General features: G+C 43.5%; 4 protein-coding genes across 4 annotated transcripts in view; 1 reads left to right on the top strand and 3 right to left on the bottom strand.

The window, feature by feature from the left end:
* Window positions 1–36: 36 nt before the first annotated feature.
* Window positions 37–3,467, bottom strand: LOC119552844 (aminopeptidase Q). The gene is made up of 4 exons (XM_037862712.1): window positions 2,452–3,467; window positions 1,021–2,386; window positions 385–944; window positions 37–327 (listed from the first exon to the last, which is right to left on the bottom strand). Exons 1-4 carry the CDS (start codon window positions 3,036–3,038, stop codon window positions 69–71), a joined length of 2,772 nt encoding a protein of 923 aa, XP_037718640.1. The 5' UTR covers window positions 3,039–3,467; the 3' UTR covers window positions 37–68.
* Window positions 3,468–3,599: 132 nt separating this feature from the next.
* Window positions 3,600–5,642, bottom strand: LOC119552846 (serine/threonine-protein kinase RIO1). Its single transcript, XM_037862714.1, has 4 exons — window positions 5,577–5,642; window positions 5,439–5,515; window positions 4,059–5,381; window positions 3,600–3,996 (listed from the first exon to the last, which is right to left on the bottom strand). The coding sequence occupies exons 2-4, from the start codon at window positions 5,496–5,498 to the stop codon at window positions 3,622–3,624; spliced, it is 1,758 nt and encodes a 585-aa protein (XP_037718642.1). The 5' UTR covers window positions 5,499–5,515; window positions 5,577–5,642; the 3' UTR covers window positions 3,600–3,621.
* A 384-nt stretch (window positions 5,643–6,026) lies between these two features.
* On the top strand, window positions 6,027–7,042 carry LOC119552959 (DNA-directed RNA polymerase III subunit RPC8). The gene is made up of 3 exons (XM_037862942.1): window positions 6,027–6,229; window positions 6,287–6,769; window positions 6,827–7,042. Exons 1-3 carry the CDS (start codon window positions 6,119–6,121, stop codon window positions 6,956–6,958), a joined length of 726 nt encoding a protein of 241 aa, XP_037718870.1. The 5' UTR covers window positions 6,027–6,118; the 3' UTR covers window positions 6,959–7,042.
* An 85-nt stretch (window positions 7,043–7,127) lies between these two features.
* The window catches only part of LOC119552958 (F-box/LRR-repeat protein 16), a 37,877-nt gene continuing 30,986 nt past the window's right edge, over window positions 7,128–14,018 (bottom strand). Inside the window, exons 5-6 of the mRNA XM_037862941.1 lie at window positions 10,092–10,287; window positions 7,128–8,543 (exon numbers count right to left, since the gene is read on the bottom strand). Coding sequence (XP_037718869.1) covers window positions 8,246–8,543; window positions 10,092–10,287 — 494 coding nt within the window. The 3' untranslated portion in view covers window positions 7,128–8,245. The remainder of the gene's footprint in view (window positions 8,544–10,091; window positions 10,288–14,018) is intronic.

Raw genomic sequence — 14,018 nt, 5'->3', positions numbered from 1 at the left:
AAATGGGCGACAATCTAGAAGACGGCTGTACCCAAAATAAAAAACAAATACTTAACTAAAATGCTATTCTAGGCCAAATTCCATAAAGAACTGATTTCTGAATCCTTGTCTACAGTAATATTCTTAATGGCGTTAAGGAGGTCAAAATAGTTATACTTCCGCCAGTGCAACCTGTCCGACCCAGGCTCTAGCATGGCAGCTAGACTGGAGCTCGTCGTGGACTTCAGCTTCTTTTTGATAAGGAATTGCAGCGCATCAAGCTCGTCTCTGGTGGTCACTGCATTAATAAACGGGCTCAGAACCGACTTCAGATCGTTGCTGGTGAAGCTGAAAAGTCGGTTAGGAGTTACTCAAAGTCGCCCTGAGTATGCTTGAAATGCTCACCGGCGCACGAAATCATCCATCTTATCCACCAGAAACTGATTGCCCACATAAAAACCCAGGGGGGTGCGCAAGACGGCGGTCAGGAGGCTAACTGTTAGCGTTTTAGGAACCTTGTCGAAGTCGAGGGCCCAACCGAGCAGCTTTTGCATCGCCCAATACTCCGTAGTACAGCTGAGGGAATTTAGAAGGACGCCCTTTTCCTTCTCTTTCACGGCTTCAAAGAACATGTCTCGCACCATTAGCCAGTGGTACTCCAAGCCGGTGCGGATGCCCCTGCACAGCACGGTCTCCCGCAGTTCCTCCGGAATGGAGGAGGTGGAATTCTGGTCCATCGCCTTCTGAAATTGCTTCTGAGCATCAGTCAAGCATTCTTTGACTTCGAACTGACACGCCAGCCGGTACATGATCCCCGACAACGACGGTGTGTCAGGACCAGTCGAGGGTTTTGATTGTGTATCTGGACTTGTCGTGGTTTTCGATGCTGTATCGGTCCTGGCTTTCCCGGAAGAGGGTTTGAAGTTTGCTTTAAAAGAAGGCTCAATGAGAATCCGCATGAACAGCTAGAAATGAGAGATACATTTTAAACATTCGGGCTATGCAATCGAGTTTTTTTATTTAAAATTTGCGTACACCTACCTTAAAGATTCGATAGCCAGTGCTCATTCTCATGATGCTCTGCAACTTCTCCAGATTAGTAACTGCCGTTTGCCAAACAGCAATGCTGGTTTCTTTCGAAAGATACTTGATCACGCTGAGGACGACCTTATAGGGCAGTTGACCCGACCAGGCTAGGTTCAAGGCATCATCCACCAACTGGGCACGGCTGAGCTCCGAGATCTGGGAGAAATCCTGAAGCAGAGCCTCACTGATCAGCCGCCAGTTGTAGAGATCGTAGAGGACACGAACAGGGACTGCAGCATCGACATTCAACAGCAACCACTCATTCGAATCAACGACGTTGTTTAACGTTAGTACCTCCGCTTTCTTGTTCACACAGCCCAGCCACTCAACCTGGGCAAGCGAAATGTTCTTGGTGATGTAGACGACTGGCACCCACCAGCAGTCCTTTGACACGATGTTCATTTTCTTCTGATAGTAGCGGCTCTGAGTGATGGTCACCTTGTTATCCCTGTTGTTGCGAAGGACGGTAAGCAGGGGGTATCCTGGTTGCTTCAGCCATGACCCCATCATAGTGGTCAGGACCACACCCATGGGCAGCTGGTGACTGCGCCGGGCCGCTCGTTGCAACTGCTCCCACAGCTGATTGGTGGAAGCGGAGGAACCGGAGTACCGCTGAAAGAACTCATGCAGTCCCTCAAAGAACGCCTTATCGCCGATGGCCAATTTTACCATGTGGGCGAGCAGGCACATCTTGTGTTTGCGAAATTTGTTGTGACGGATCTCCCTCACATCGACTGCGAGGGCCTTTGTTTCGGTCTGGGAATCATAATTCAAGACATCCAGACGGGTTGTCAGAAGGAAGGTCCTGTTGTACTCCCCCTTGTTGTCCCTGGCCAATACCTGGAAGGCCAAATAGTTGTTGATGCCGTCGCGCACATACGAGGCATCCCAGTCGGAGGCGCTCACCAGTAGTCCGTTCCACTGGCGCGCCACCAGCTCCGCCAGCGTTACCTCAAGACTTTCGAGTGTGTTCTGGCTGGAGCCAACCTCTTCCTCGCCGTAAACCATCATACCCTTGCCGCTGTACAGTTCCGTGTATCCCGGCAGCACCACTTGATCGAACTTTCCACCCCAGTCTGGCCCATTCGGCAATGCAAGTCCGAACAAGGTCTCATAGTTTTTGAGTAGGTTCGTTGTTAATTCCGCAGCCTTTGCAAACTTTTCCTTTACTTGCCACCGTGCCCAAATGGTGACCTTCTCTCCAGTGGCCGTAACGCTATTGGAAACTTTATCCAGGCGGTGCAAAGCCCACATGATCTGATGGGTAGCCAGCGGCGGAGAAGTCATGAATGTCGTCCACACATAGTCATTAATCTCATCGCTGCAAGTATAAGATATATAACACTTAAATATCATTTTAGTCGCATTTTTACAGGGTTTACTTACTGTGGTGTCTCCCTTATGGCGGGCATACTGCTGAGGGCAACGAATTTCTGATGATGCACCATGGTCACGTTGAAGGGAGTCCGGTGGAGTGGGCTATTGAAGCAGGGGAACGCGGTGGGCGCGTAGTCCGGCTCCAAGCGCGTTAGGGCGTAGAAAATTTGAGGCGTTTGGTCGTAATGGCCGGCAAAGTAGCCGTACTTCTGCGGCCTATTCAGATTGCCCGTATAGAATATGTGCATCGTGTAGGTCTCGCCAAGTCGGAGAGGAAGGTTGATAACTACTGTGACTTCGTTGGGCTTTTTAGCATTTTTCTTTATATCAGTTGCGCTGATTCTCTTGCCGCTGGCCCAACGCAATAGCCATGTTTTTTCGGCAAACATGTTTAGGTCGCGGCAGTTGAGATATATATAACGAGTGGTCTTCTTCGCTTCAAAATCGATGGATACGATTCCCTCATATCGGTTCTGAGCACCACCGCCTCCCAGGTGCGTGAGGATCGTCAGATTGTATCGCAGTGGCGTCACCGTGGATTCTGCCACTTTTCCCGATGACAAACTCCAATATAAGACGAGAATTCGCAGCAACATTGCGGTCCCAAGTGATATATCCTACTGAATCTATCCGTAGCAATTTCGATTCTAGAGTGGCTTTAACTAATGAATAATTTCTCGCCATTTCACGGTTGTTCTTAAGAGAGTTAAATTCTGAAGAGGAACTGAAATCAGTAAGTGAGAACTTGCCGCTCGCGTAAGAAATTCATTCATAAAACAAATTAGTTCAATAAGCGGAAAAATATTTAAAGTATTTCAAACCACCATGTGTGTACTGCTGAATGGTATTAAAACTGGAGTATTTTACATGTTGATTTAATTAAATAGCTGTGCCATTTCCACAGCCATTTGATATTTGGTATTTACAACGAGGAAATAATCATAACTTGGGTTGCATTGCATTTATGTAATTGTGAATCAGTGGTTCATAAATGCTTTAAAAAGTTAAACACTATTCAAAATAAAACGGCAGCATTGAAGGTAGCATTAACAAGCATATTTAAGAATTGAAAACTAAATATTCTTTCTAATAAGCTTTTTCTTACGACGCGCTTAAGTTAAAATTTGAATCAAATAATAAGAACTTAAACTCCTTGCTATATTATTACTATTTACAGTTTTATTTCTTCATACTGCCCATTTTCTCCTTGCGTTTCTTCACGTGCTTTTTCACTTTGACTTTGCGCTGCTCGGCTTTGGCATCCTTTACGGCCTTCTTGCGAGCCTTTTTACTCTCCGGAGACTCCTCCCGCGGTCTTGCAGAGTTTTTGAACCGACTAGCATCGTCATCGTTGTCGTTATCCTGCGAATCCTCGTCTTCGCTTCCGCTCGTATGGGCATCACTACCCTCTTCCTCTTTGCCGGTTGTATTTTCAAGGACGTCTGGCTGCTGCTGCACATCCAGATCCGATGTCAGACCTGTGATCTTGCCGTAGATGAGATTTTGCTGCACTCCCTGCTTGGCCTTGGCCACATCCCGCTCGAAATGACGAACCTGAGAAGAGGATCTTGGTTGGTAAAATTTCTTTGGATGAGGTACAAACTAAGAAAACCTACCTCGTCCAGGCGCTTGGGTATGTAGGTGTTCTGCCACACAGCCTCGTCGATCTTCTCCTGAGCTGAGATGGCGTCAAAGTCACGGTCCTTAATCCGCTCCGAGATGCGTTCCAGACACTCCTCCATGTTCTCCGCAGTGATGGTCTGGTCGGTGATGAAGTCGAACAGCTCCTTCACGGTCATCGTGGCAACTGCCCGCTTACGGAAAAACTCCGATATGTTGGTGCAATCCTTGCGCAGGAAGTCGAAGGAATGGGGATGGTCGTGCTCCACCGACTGGCTCACGTCGATAATCACCAGCTGACCGTCCTGCAGCAGGATGTTGAACTCTGAAAGATCCGCGTGCACCAGACGACACTGGTTGTAAATACGCCACATGATGACCACGCAATCTCTGTACAACTCGCGCGCCTTTGAAGTGCTCAGTTCGACGTCCTTCAGCTTTGGCGCGGGCCATCCGTCGCGACCGCAGAAACGCATGACCAGGACATGCGAGCGCAGCAGGATCGGCTCTGGCACTGGAACGCCGGCGTTACGCATCCGTAGGTAGTTCCGCATCTCCTTCTCCGCCCAGGTACGCACCATTTTGCGCGGATTGTGCTTGCAGTAGCCGTGCCGGAAGCGGAACTCACCGGACACATACTTGTCGCGGTCCTTGAAAACCAGAATGGATGTCTTGTAAATCTTGATGGCAAACTCCTCGTCCCCGTTCTTGGAAACAGCATGGTAGACGTTCGCCTCCTTGCCAGTGGAGATGCAGCCGTTGATCTCCTGTATCAGGCCGCGATTCAGCAGCTTGAAGAGAATCATCCGGGTGCGAGGATCCATCACCTGTTCGGCGGTGGCCCTGTCGTGTTTGTCGCGCACCTGTGTCCTCTCTCGCCGATCGAAGTTCACCAGCCGGTTGGCGGCCTGGGCGCTCATATTGGTGGTGGGATCGTACTTCTCCACGTTGATGCGGGCGGAGTATCGGCGCAGCAGCTTATCATTGGGCTGGTAACTGCTGACGCGTTGTGTGCCACCGGATGATCCTCCAGACCCTCCGCCGGAGCCTCCTCCACTGGCGTTTGTAAGCTGTGGCTGGACATGGAGCTTGTTGAAGCCCGTGTAGGCCTCCTCGTACGTATCGTAGTCATCGCCCACTTCGTCGTAGTCCTCCTCATCGTATTCCTCGGCCTCCTCGTCTTCCGGTTCATCCTCCTCCTCGTTGGCGGGTTCTATAACTTGGGCCAAGTCATCGCTGGCCTCTTTGGGCGTCAGTTTGATGTCCTTGAAGATTTCGTGTTTCACTGTGAGGGACTTGAAGTCGTTTACCCATTCGGACTGCGGAAAAGTACATTTTAAATGATTTCATTGGCCATTAATAACTATTTTGCTTACACTCCGCAGCTCCTCTTCGTCCTCCTCGGCGTCGCTGTACTTGTGGCTATCGTCATTCATCGTGGAACATGCAGTTTCTAGTAATTCGAAATATATTCTTCTTTATTTATATGGCAAAAGCTTTTAGAGAGTGCTTACAAATTGAGATCTGTAAGCCCAGAAATTTCACAAATTTGCCAAACCAGCCACACGTGTTGCGAATGCCATTCGCAGTAAAACGTTGACATTGTTTTGGTATTTTCCAAGGACTGAGGTAACAAGTGGTATATTTTCTGTCCTAAAACAATAGGGATATTCTTAACTTTATTAAAATATTTTTAAAGTAATATATTTTACTGAGTTTGCTAGCACTAGTCTTTTTTGTAGCGCACCTGTGTCTGTTATGCTAAAATACGTTGTTTAATTTTGTTAATAGAGACATAGATAAACAATAACTGCAATATTTTAAGTATTATATTATAAAGTTGCTTTTTAATGAAATAGATCTGTTGCGGGTGGACTCCTAAGCAATAGGAGTACCCTATCTATGAGAGAAAGCTTTAATTTAGTATAGTATTTCTTGGTATGTATTGTCTATGTGCATGTGGTCACACTACGTCGTCTGCACATGGAAATTCGCATTCAAAACAATAATATGAACGACCATTTGTTTTGAATTCCATAATTAACAATCAGGCGACATGTTCGTGCTGGCCGAGCTGAAGGACAATGTGCGAATTGCGCCGGACCAGTTCCACCTGAAGTTGGTGGACGCCGTGCGTGACGAGATCGACCGCAAGCTGGCCAATAAGGTGGGTTAACTGCGGTTTACATGTGAGGTCCTAATTCCTGGCTTCTTTTGCTGGCAGGTCCTGCTCAACGTGGGTCTGTGCATGGCTCTGAAGGATATTGTTTCACTGAAGGACTCTGTGATCCTGCCGGGCGACGGAGCCTCGCACACGGAAGTGCTCTTCCGGTATGTGGTCTTCCGGCCGATGGTGGGCACCGTGATCACCGGAAAGATACGGAACTGCAGTCGGGAAGGCGTCCACGTGACACTGGGCTTCTTCGACGACATCCTCATCCCACATGCCGCCTTGCAGCATCCCTCCCGCTTTGACGAGGCCGAACAGGCCTGGGTCTGGGAATATCCACTGGAGGACGGCGCCAAGCACGATCTCTTCATGGACGTGGGCGAACCCATCAAGTTCCGGGTCTCACGAGAGATTTTCGAGGAAACGTCGCCCATTGGACCGCCCAAGGCGGAGGCCCAGTCGCAGCAGGGACCCGGCACATCCTCGGCTGCCGCGTCAGCCACCTCCCAGGAAGTCAAGACACCGTACAGGATTATTGTAAGCTATATTTCGCCTCTGTAAGGGATTTAGCTTCCTAAATTGTCCACTTTTCAGGGTGCCATCAACGAATCCGGCCTGGGCGTGCTCTCCTGGTGGGATCAGCAGGGCAAAGATGATGAACAGGACGACGAGGATGAGGACGAGTATGATAACGACGAGGATGGCGAAGGCGCCTGCGAGGAATAACCCTGACAACTCAACTGTATAATAAATGCCCCCGGTACCATGTTAAGATGTCGATTTAAAATAGAAAGAGTAATGAACTGAAAATATTTATATTGACTTTCTACTCTACTATCTGGAAGAAACTAATGTTTATTTATATTTGTCCTACAATTTGATTGAAACAATTGAGTTCATTTTACCATTTATTTATTTTATCATGTACTTGTAGAGTTGTGTTCTTGTTGGTTTAAGACTGCAGTTTCCAATCTCCATTTGCTTAATGTTCACGATGAAACTCTCACATTGGATTTAAAAACAAAGCATTTACATTAGGTTTGAGTGAGGGCTTTACTTAATGAGGAGAGCAGCTCTATAACGTAAGCTAGATATATAGAGTATCTTTGACGGCCAGAAGTCGATTGTTTATGGTTCGCAGTTGCAGTTTGCAACCTGACAACAATTTGCTAAACATTGTGTTAAATATTGACTTCATTGGTAGCGTGCACATCTGTCACCGATTCCTTGCTTAAAATACTTTCAGTAGCCGTAAGATAATTACAGATTAGTCATATGGTACAATCGAAGTAAGGTTCACTGGTCAGGGGCTGCAAAAGTCTAGGATTTGTAAATTTCAATTGCAATTTCAATCTAAAGCTGCCGGCAACTTTTGCACGTTTTTGCTATACTCGTAAATATTTTCGTATTTTCATCTTTTGTTCTTTTGCTTCTTTGAACTAATGTAAGTTAATTGCATATTTTGATTCGCTTTGTATTTTGTAATTTGTAATTTCTATTTGTTGCTGTTTGTTCGTCTTTTGGGCGCAATGTTTTGTTTGAATTTTTTGAGTTGGTTTCTTTTTCAGTAATTTACACGTAGACTGTATGTTTAGTTACAGCGAGAGTAGTAAATAAAACGTTCGTTAAAAACTACAATAATATAAATAATGTATATTTATAAATATAAATATATTTTTATGTATATTAAACATATTGTATTGCATGTAAATAAATATCATCTTCGGGTCTTTTGTGGTACATCATCGTCTTAAACAGATCAACTTAACTAAGTTCCGTATCAAATCACAGCAGAAATCATAAAAAGTCTAAAACTATAAGGGATAGAGTACAGTGTTGACGGAAAGTTAAAGTCACATAGCACGCGAGGAACTTGCCGACTGGAGGTTAAGTGTACCAAATAAGCATACTCGAAAGGTTCGCCGCACCGCACCGAATCCAAACCGAACCGAAAATCAGTGCTCCGTGAGCCCCGGGACTCCGCATCCGAATCCTTCTAGGTCCACCCATCGATTATTCGATGATCAGGCAGCGGGGCAGGTGCTCCTTCAGGTAGTCGAACAGCTCGTGCGACGCCCCCGGGCAGTTGGTCAGTTCCAGCTCCTGCAGGTGCCTCAGCTGGATCAGGCTGGACAGACCCGACGAAGTCAGCAGCGGGCATCCGGCCAGGGACAGCACCTGGAGGTTCCGCATCGAGCACAGGTGCTGCAGCCCGAAGTCGCGCACCTGGGAGCACCAGCGCAGGAAGAGAGCGGTCAGCGACAGCATCGTGGAGATGTAGCCCACGCCAATGTCCGTTATGTGCACGCATCTGGAAGATAAAAAGTTTCGTTTGTTATACGGATACAAAAAATCAGTTCGCTCCTCCAGTATAAGCAAATATTTTTGCAATATGATTTGTGCCGAGTTAAGTCTTTAATATACCCATGCAGAGGGTATATTGATTTCAGTCAGAAGTTTGCAACGCAGTGAAGGAGACGTTTCCGACCCCATAAAGTATATATATTCTTGATCAGCATGACTAGACGAGTCGATCTAGCCATGTCCGTGTGTCCGTCTGTCCGTATGTCCGTCTGTCCGTCCGTTTCTACGCAAACTAGTCTCTCAGTTTTAAAGCTATCGGGCTGAAACTTTCCCAAAAGTCTTATATCTTTTGCAGGTAGTTTATAAGTCGGAACCAGCCGGATCGGACAACTATATCTTATAGCTCCCATTGGAATAATCGGAAAAAAAATTATATCTTTGGTGTTTTTTAACATATAACCTTCTAAGCTTGGAAATTAAATTTTTGAATTAGTTTTAAATTTAGAATTAAATTTTATCAAAATAATATTAAACAAATTATAGCTTCGGTGTTTTTTAACATATAACCTCCTACCCTTGGAGATAACATTTTATAATTAGTTCTGAATTTCGAATTTAATTTAATCAAAATCGGACGATTTTGAAACAAATTATAGCTTCGGTGTTTTTTGACATATTATCTTATACTATTGGAAATATTATTTGTTGTATTTTAAAAATTTAATAATTATAGCTGCAAAGGTATACAAATTTCGGCATGCCAAAGCTAACTTCCTTTCTTGTTTTCTAATATATTACTTTACCCTTTTCAACAAGAACTACCTCAACCACATATTAAATGTTGCACACTGAGGGCACGGATGCCATATATTTATATGATTGCATGATGAAGCCAAGGATTTCATGGCAATTATCCGGGAATATATATTCTATATATGTATGTGGCACTGGGCTGGATATATTCACATGTGTGCGAGAAAGTTGCCAAGCAATATTTATGGAAGACATTTTTAAGACTGGGCACAATCAGATTGCTGTGAGAGTGGCAACAATGGAGAGAAAGCCATGCACTGGGAAATCTCTTCGTATAATAAATAGGAATTGCGTGCATTTTATTGATTGTAAGTATCCATATACTGAAATGTATTACAAGTCTGATAAAAAGTCAACCAGTTTCTAAAACAACTGTATTGAAAATGTTTAAGTGTTTGCATTAAATAGTTTTTATGTTTTATGATAGAGTTTGAAACAAACAAAAATAGTATTTATATGATTAGTTTATTGCTTATGGACATCTTTAACATTATATTCCTTAGTTTTTCCTTTTGATCTTTTATATATTTCCTTTTAAATCAATGTTTTCGAATAAGGAATAAGGACTAGTTTAAGAACTTTCGTTAAGTGGACCTTGCTGCAGTTTGCCACGACTAATGGTTGCTACCGGAGATGAGGTTCAGCTACTCGGCGACGGAAATTGAATTTTACTCATGAATAATTACGGAATGGGTAGGGCCAGGTGGGCGCCCAACTCCGTTCCCCGGGTAATCGCACTCACCTATCCAGGGTCAGCTCCTCCAGCTGGTTCAGATCACAGGCGATATACTCGAGAGAGGCGTCCGTAATGCGGGGACACCAGGACAGGTCCAGGGCGCGCAGCTTCTGCAGGTTCTCGGCAATCAGCTCCACTCCGTCGTCCGTCAGTTTGCTGCAGCCGGAGAGGCTCAGCACCGTGAGATGCGGCAGGGAGTGCACTGCAATTGGAGGAGGAAGGGCGGAGTTTGGCATTAGTTTTGGGTATCAGCTGGGAGTCGAGGAGGAACTAAAGGCCCGGCAGCGAAGCATTCGCCTCACGTAGCCCGCTGCAGATGCTCCTCTTCGCAGGGAGCACGTCCCAGGAAACGAGTCCCCTGGAGTCGGAATATGAGCATGTTTGGCAGCTTATGCTTCCCCATTGGTACCGTAAGTTGCCCCCGTTTAAGTCTAAATTTAAGGCTAAAAGTTTCACATAAGTTTCAGCCCGTAAAGTAGAAAATGAACTACTGGGTCAACTAAAGACATACATATTTCCCCAAGTTCTTTTATGACAGATGTAGTATATCGAATACCAAATTTTTACCTACTTAAGAATAATAATTTGTATAAACTAATGATATGCAACTTATTGCTACTTTTAGTAACACTAAAAAGAAAACCAAGAAACATCTTTGCGAATGGGAATCTTATAAAAGCTTTTATGACTATCACGGTAATTGGCAGACCATTAGATGTATGTAAGTGACATAATTAAACGAGTTTCTAAATACAAATTGCTTTCGACATAAAATATCTCTAGACATTCAGCCAAATGTGAGTCTGAAAGACGCACAATGCAATACGAGTGGTAATTAGGTTTTGTGGTTATTCATAAGATGTGGCACCCAGAACCCATTTACATAAAACTGACTTGCTCCAGATTTGCCGCTAAGCTCTATTCAGTCTTGAGATAGACTAATGTGTTATGTATCTAATTACCACGCCTGGCTATTTAAAGCCCACAGCCTCAACTGATGTTCTACTTAAACCGAGCCAGTTTCTCGGCTCGTTCCATTTATGTCGACTTTACTTTGCTCTGTTCCACATTTTGCAGTGTCATTTTCTGGCATGTTTGTCCTGCTTTTCCTTTGCTCAACTCTCCTCGCGAATCAGGGATTATTTGTCCTTTCTGTGGATAAAGGCACTAACCCAGCTTTGTTGGCTAAGCTTTTGAGTTTGGAGCATGTGGGGTGTATTAGGGAAGAAGAATAATGGGAAAGGCTTTCTTTAAAATTAAGATAATGCCCCGCCCCCTTTCTTTCATTTTAAAACTTCGTTCCATGAGCTACACATCATTAAAGCCATTTCTGATCATTTGAAACGATTTATTTCTAAATTGCAACATCTTTAAAATAATCAAAAGTGTATTTTAAATATAAATAATACCTTATTATATATTTATATATTTCAACAAATTTATTTAACATTCATGTTCAACTATTCTTGGACGACACGATATAAACATACTTAACTTGTCCCGTAACCTATCCATTAGAAAATGTTTATATCCATGTTCCATATTAATAATCGCTTGTAGGACAAACCGCAAACAATGAATCAAATTTGTTTGTGTTGATGGCATCAATCAAAATATTTTCTCGAAAAGTCAAAGAGTTGACTGCGTCTGCCGATTATATATAGCCGATAAGGGATAATGGATAACTTATAATGTGTAACGGTAGTGCACGACTGCAATTACCGTTCGTAAGCCGCTTAGACTTTGCTAATGGGAATTAGGCATATTCCCTGGGCCAGAAGTGAGAGGTGGGTGAGTCGAGGGCCCAAAAGAAGAGGACACGTGCGGCGGCTGCGTAAACAGAGATAAAGCGCCCAAAGAAAACAAACTCCAAGGCAATATAATGCGAGTGTATGTTTGCGGGAAACTCCCATTCCATCCCACCCCCATCCCCATCCCCCAAACACTTCATCCCCTTCCCAGAGTTGAAAGAAGTCGAAAAATGCAGGGTCCGGTCGACTAAGCCGCTTTGTATTCACTTAGAGTCACTCTATATTCACCTCAGACTCACTCAGGGAAAACAATATATTTATTTGGAAATAACTTCATGATCTATTTTATAAATATAATAAACTCTTAACTCAAAACATATATACTGTTTGTAACACTACTCCCTAATAATTTGCACTTAAATAACTTTTAAAATAAAGGTTTTATATCTAATGCCTGAGTGACAAATTTAACAATGATATAGATTTTAATAATTTTATTATTTGACTTTTTTCGGGCAGTGCACTCACATATGCTTGCTAATGTGGGTGGCTATGTGGCCCACTTTGTAACCGCCAGATACTCAGAAACTTAGATACTTGCTAGGAGCAGTAGAGCGCTCCTCTTGTTTGGCTTCTGACCAAAAAACCACAAGGCATACGAAAAGCGATTTGAATTACAAAAAATGCGCCAACGAGCGAATCCACACGAAGATAACCGCGATACTACATAGCTTCTGAACCAAAGGGAAAACTAAGGCAAACAGCCTTCTGAATGGGGCCTATGAAAAATTAACACAACCAGCACGCTGTACTCGACTTTTCTATTGACTAACTAAAATGAAACGAAGCTTTTATGCAGTGTATATATATAAAGAATTTTTTAGGGGAGTTTTGGGAAGTTTATAAAAGAACTGAGAGCATAAAGGTTTATAAAAGGAAAATCAGCTTTGGAAAAGTAGCTTTCAATTGTAGAATTTAATGCTTGCACAAAGATTATTAAATATTTAAGTCAGCTTATTTTTAAAACATAGTTATACAGAATAATGAAGTATACTTGAAATGAGTGTTCTTGTATTTGTTCGCTTAAAGATACTTTAAATAACTCATCAGATTAAAAACTTTACTGTCAGAGAGAAGCTTTAGAATGTTCAATTTAAGTAAAATGCTACTACAATTTCCCAAATCAATTGGAATGTGCTGATAGGCTATCTGATTTGGAGTAAGTATTCATCTCCCTTCCCGCACCCTCGTCCATTTAAGAAATTGCAACATTCAAGGAATTCCCCTTTCATCTGGATCTCTATTGGCTAAGGAGTCGCAAATCCATGGCTAATGCATATTCAGGCGTAATTGAGGGGGCGCTGGTGGGTGTGCCTGTGCCGAGAAGCCACAGCAGTGACAATAACCGTAACGCTGACGACCAACTTGGCCAAGTTGCCAGGCGACGCAGCTCCTCAAGGAGCTAACTGTAATTGTATCTATCGAGCGGTGGATGTGGATGCAGTACAATCCACAATGGCAACGGCGACGCCCCAAAAGCTAAAAACCGCAAAAACATCCAACGACAAAGGCGCCTCTGTGCACACAAGCATCTAGTGCAGACAGTGGAGCTTCAGTATGGCGAACATCTGGGCAATACATTTTTTAAAAAGCCTTCACTATTGAAATAAACTATTTCGGTAATTAACTTTAGTTTTTAAAGTAATGCGATATCTGCTGACCCCAAAAAGAAGGTATTTTAAAATATTAACTTATTTAAAATATGTTAATTTTGTTATTAGTTTATATTTACTTACAAAATCAACCCAAAATTCTTCGGAACAAGAGAAACCCGAATGGACCATGATAAAAGATAGTTATAACCATGTAAAACTATATTAAACCATTATTAAAAAAAAAAGAAACCGCGAATTCTTCAGAACAAGAGAGACTTACAGTTTTACTGTACAGAACCATAGTTTGATTCATGATAAGAAGACCGCGAATTCTTTAGAAGAAAAGTCAAAAAGTACTTGGCATCGTCATCACGAATACGAGAACATGATTACTTTTACTCGTTATGTCGCCATGAAATCCGGAATGTCTGTGTATATATTGTTGCCAATATAGAGGAACCCCACTGTACATATGTGTACTTTACCAAGCACAGACGTAGATACAGTTACGATGCACTAAGTCGTGA

Source organism: Drosophila subpulchrella, chromosome 3L, assembly GCF_014743375.2.
Source record: "Drosophila subpulchrella strain 33 F10 #4 breed RU33 chromosome 3L, RU_Dsub_v1.1 Primary Assembly, whole genome shotgun sequence".
Lineage (NCBI taxonomy): Eukaryota > Metazoa > Arthropoda > Insecta > Diptera > Drosophilidae > Drosophila > Drosophila subpulchrella.
This window is presented reverse-complemented; position numbering and strand designations above follow the sequence as displayed.

Bases quoted from the DNA above. Each gene is read 5' to 3' on its own strand.
- LOC119552844 (XM_037862712.1), bottom strand. From the start codon at position 3,038: ATGTTGCTGCGAATTCTCGTCTTATATTGGAGTTTGTCATCGGGAAAA. The intron at 2,387-2,451 runs GTAAGTAAACCC...TTATACTTGCAG, and splicing joins GCCATAAGGGAGACACCACA to CGATGAGATTAATGACTATG. The intron at 945-1,020 runs GTAGGTGTACGC...TCTCATTTCTAG, and splicing joins CTGGCTATCGAATCTTTAAG to CTGTTCATGCGGATTCTCAT.
- LOC119552959 (XM_037862942.1), top strand. From the start codon at position 6,119: ATGTTCGTGCTGGCCGAGCTGAAGGACAATGTGCGAATTGCGCCGGAC. The intron at 6,230-6,286 runs GTGGGTTAACTG...TTTTGCTGGCAG, and splicing joins ACCGCAAGCTGGCCAATAAG to GTCCTGCTCAACGTGGGTCT. The intron at 6,770-6,826 runs GTAAGCTATATT...TCCACTTTTCAG, and splicing joins AGACACCGTACAGGATTATT to GGTGCCATCAACGAATCCGG.
- LOC119552846 (XM_037862714.1), bottom strand. From the start codon at position 5,498: ATGAATGACGATAGCCACAAGTACAGCGACGCCGAGGAGGACGAAGAG. The intron at 5,382-5,438 runs GTAAGCAAAATA...ACTTTTCCGCAG, and splicing joins ACGAAGAGGAGCTGCGGAGT to TCCGAATGGGTAAACGACTT. The intron at 3,997-4,058 runs GTAGGTTTTCTT...TCCTCTTCTCAG, and splicing joins TACCCAAGCGCCTGGACGAG to GTTCGTCATTTCGAGCGGGA.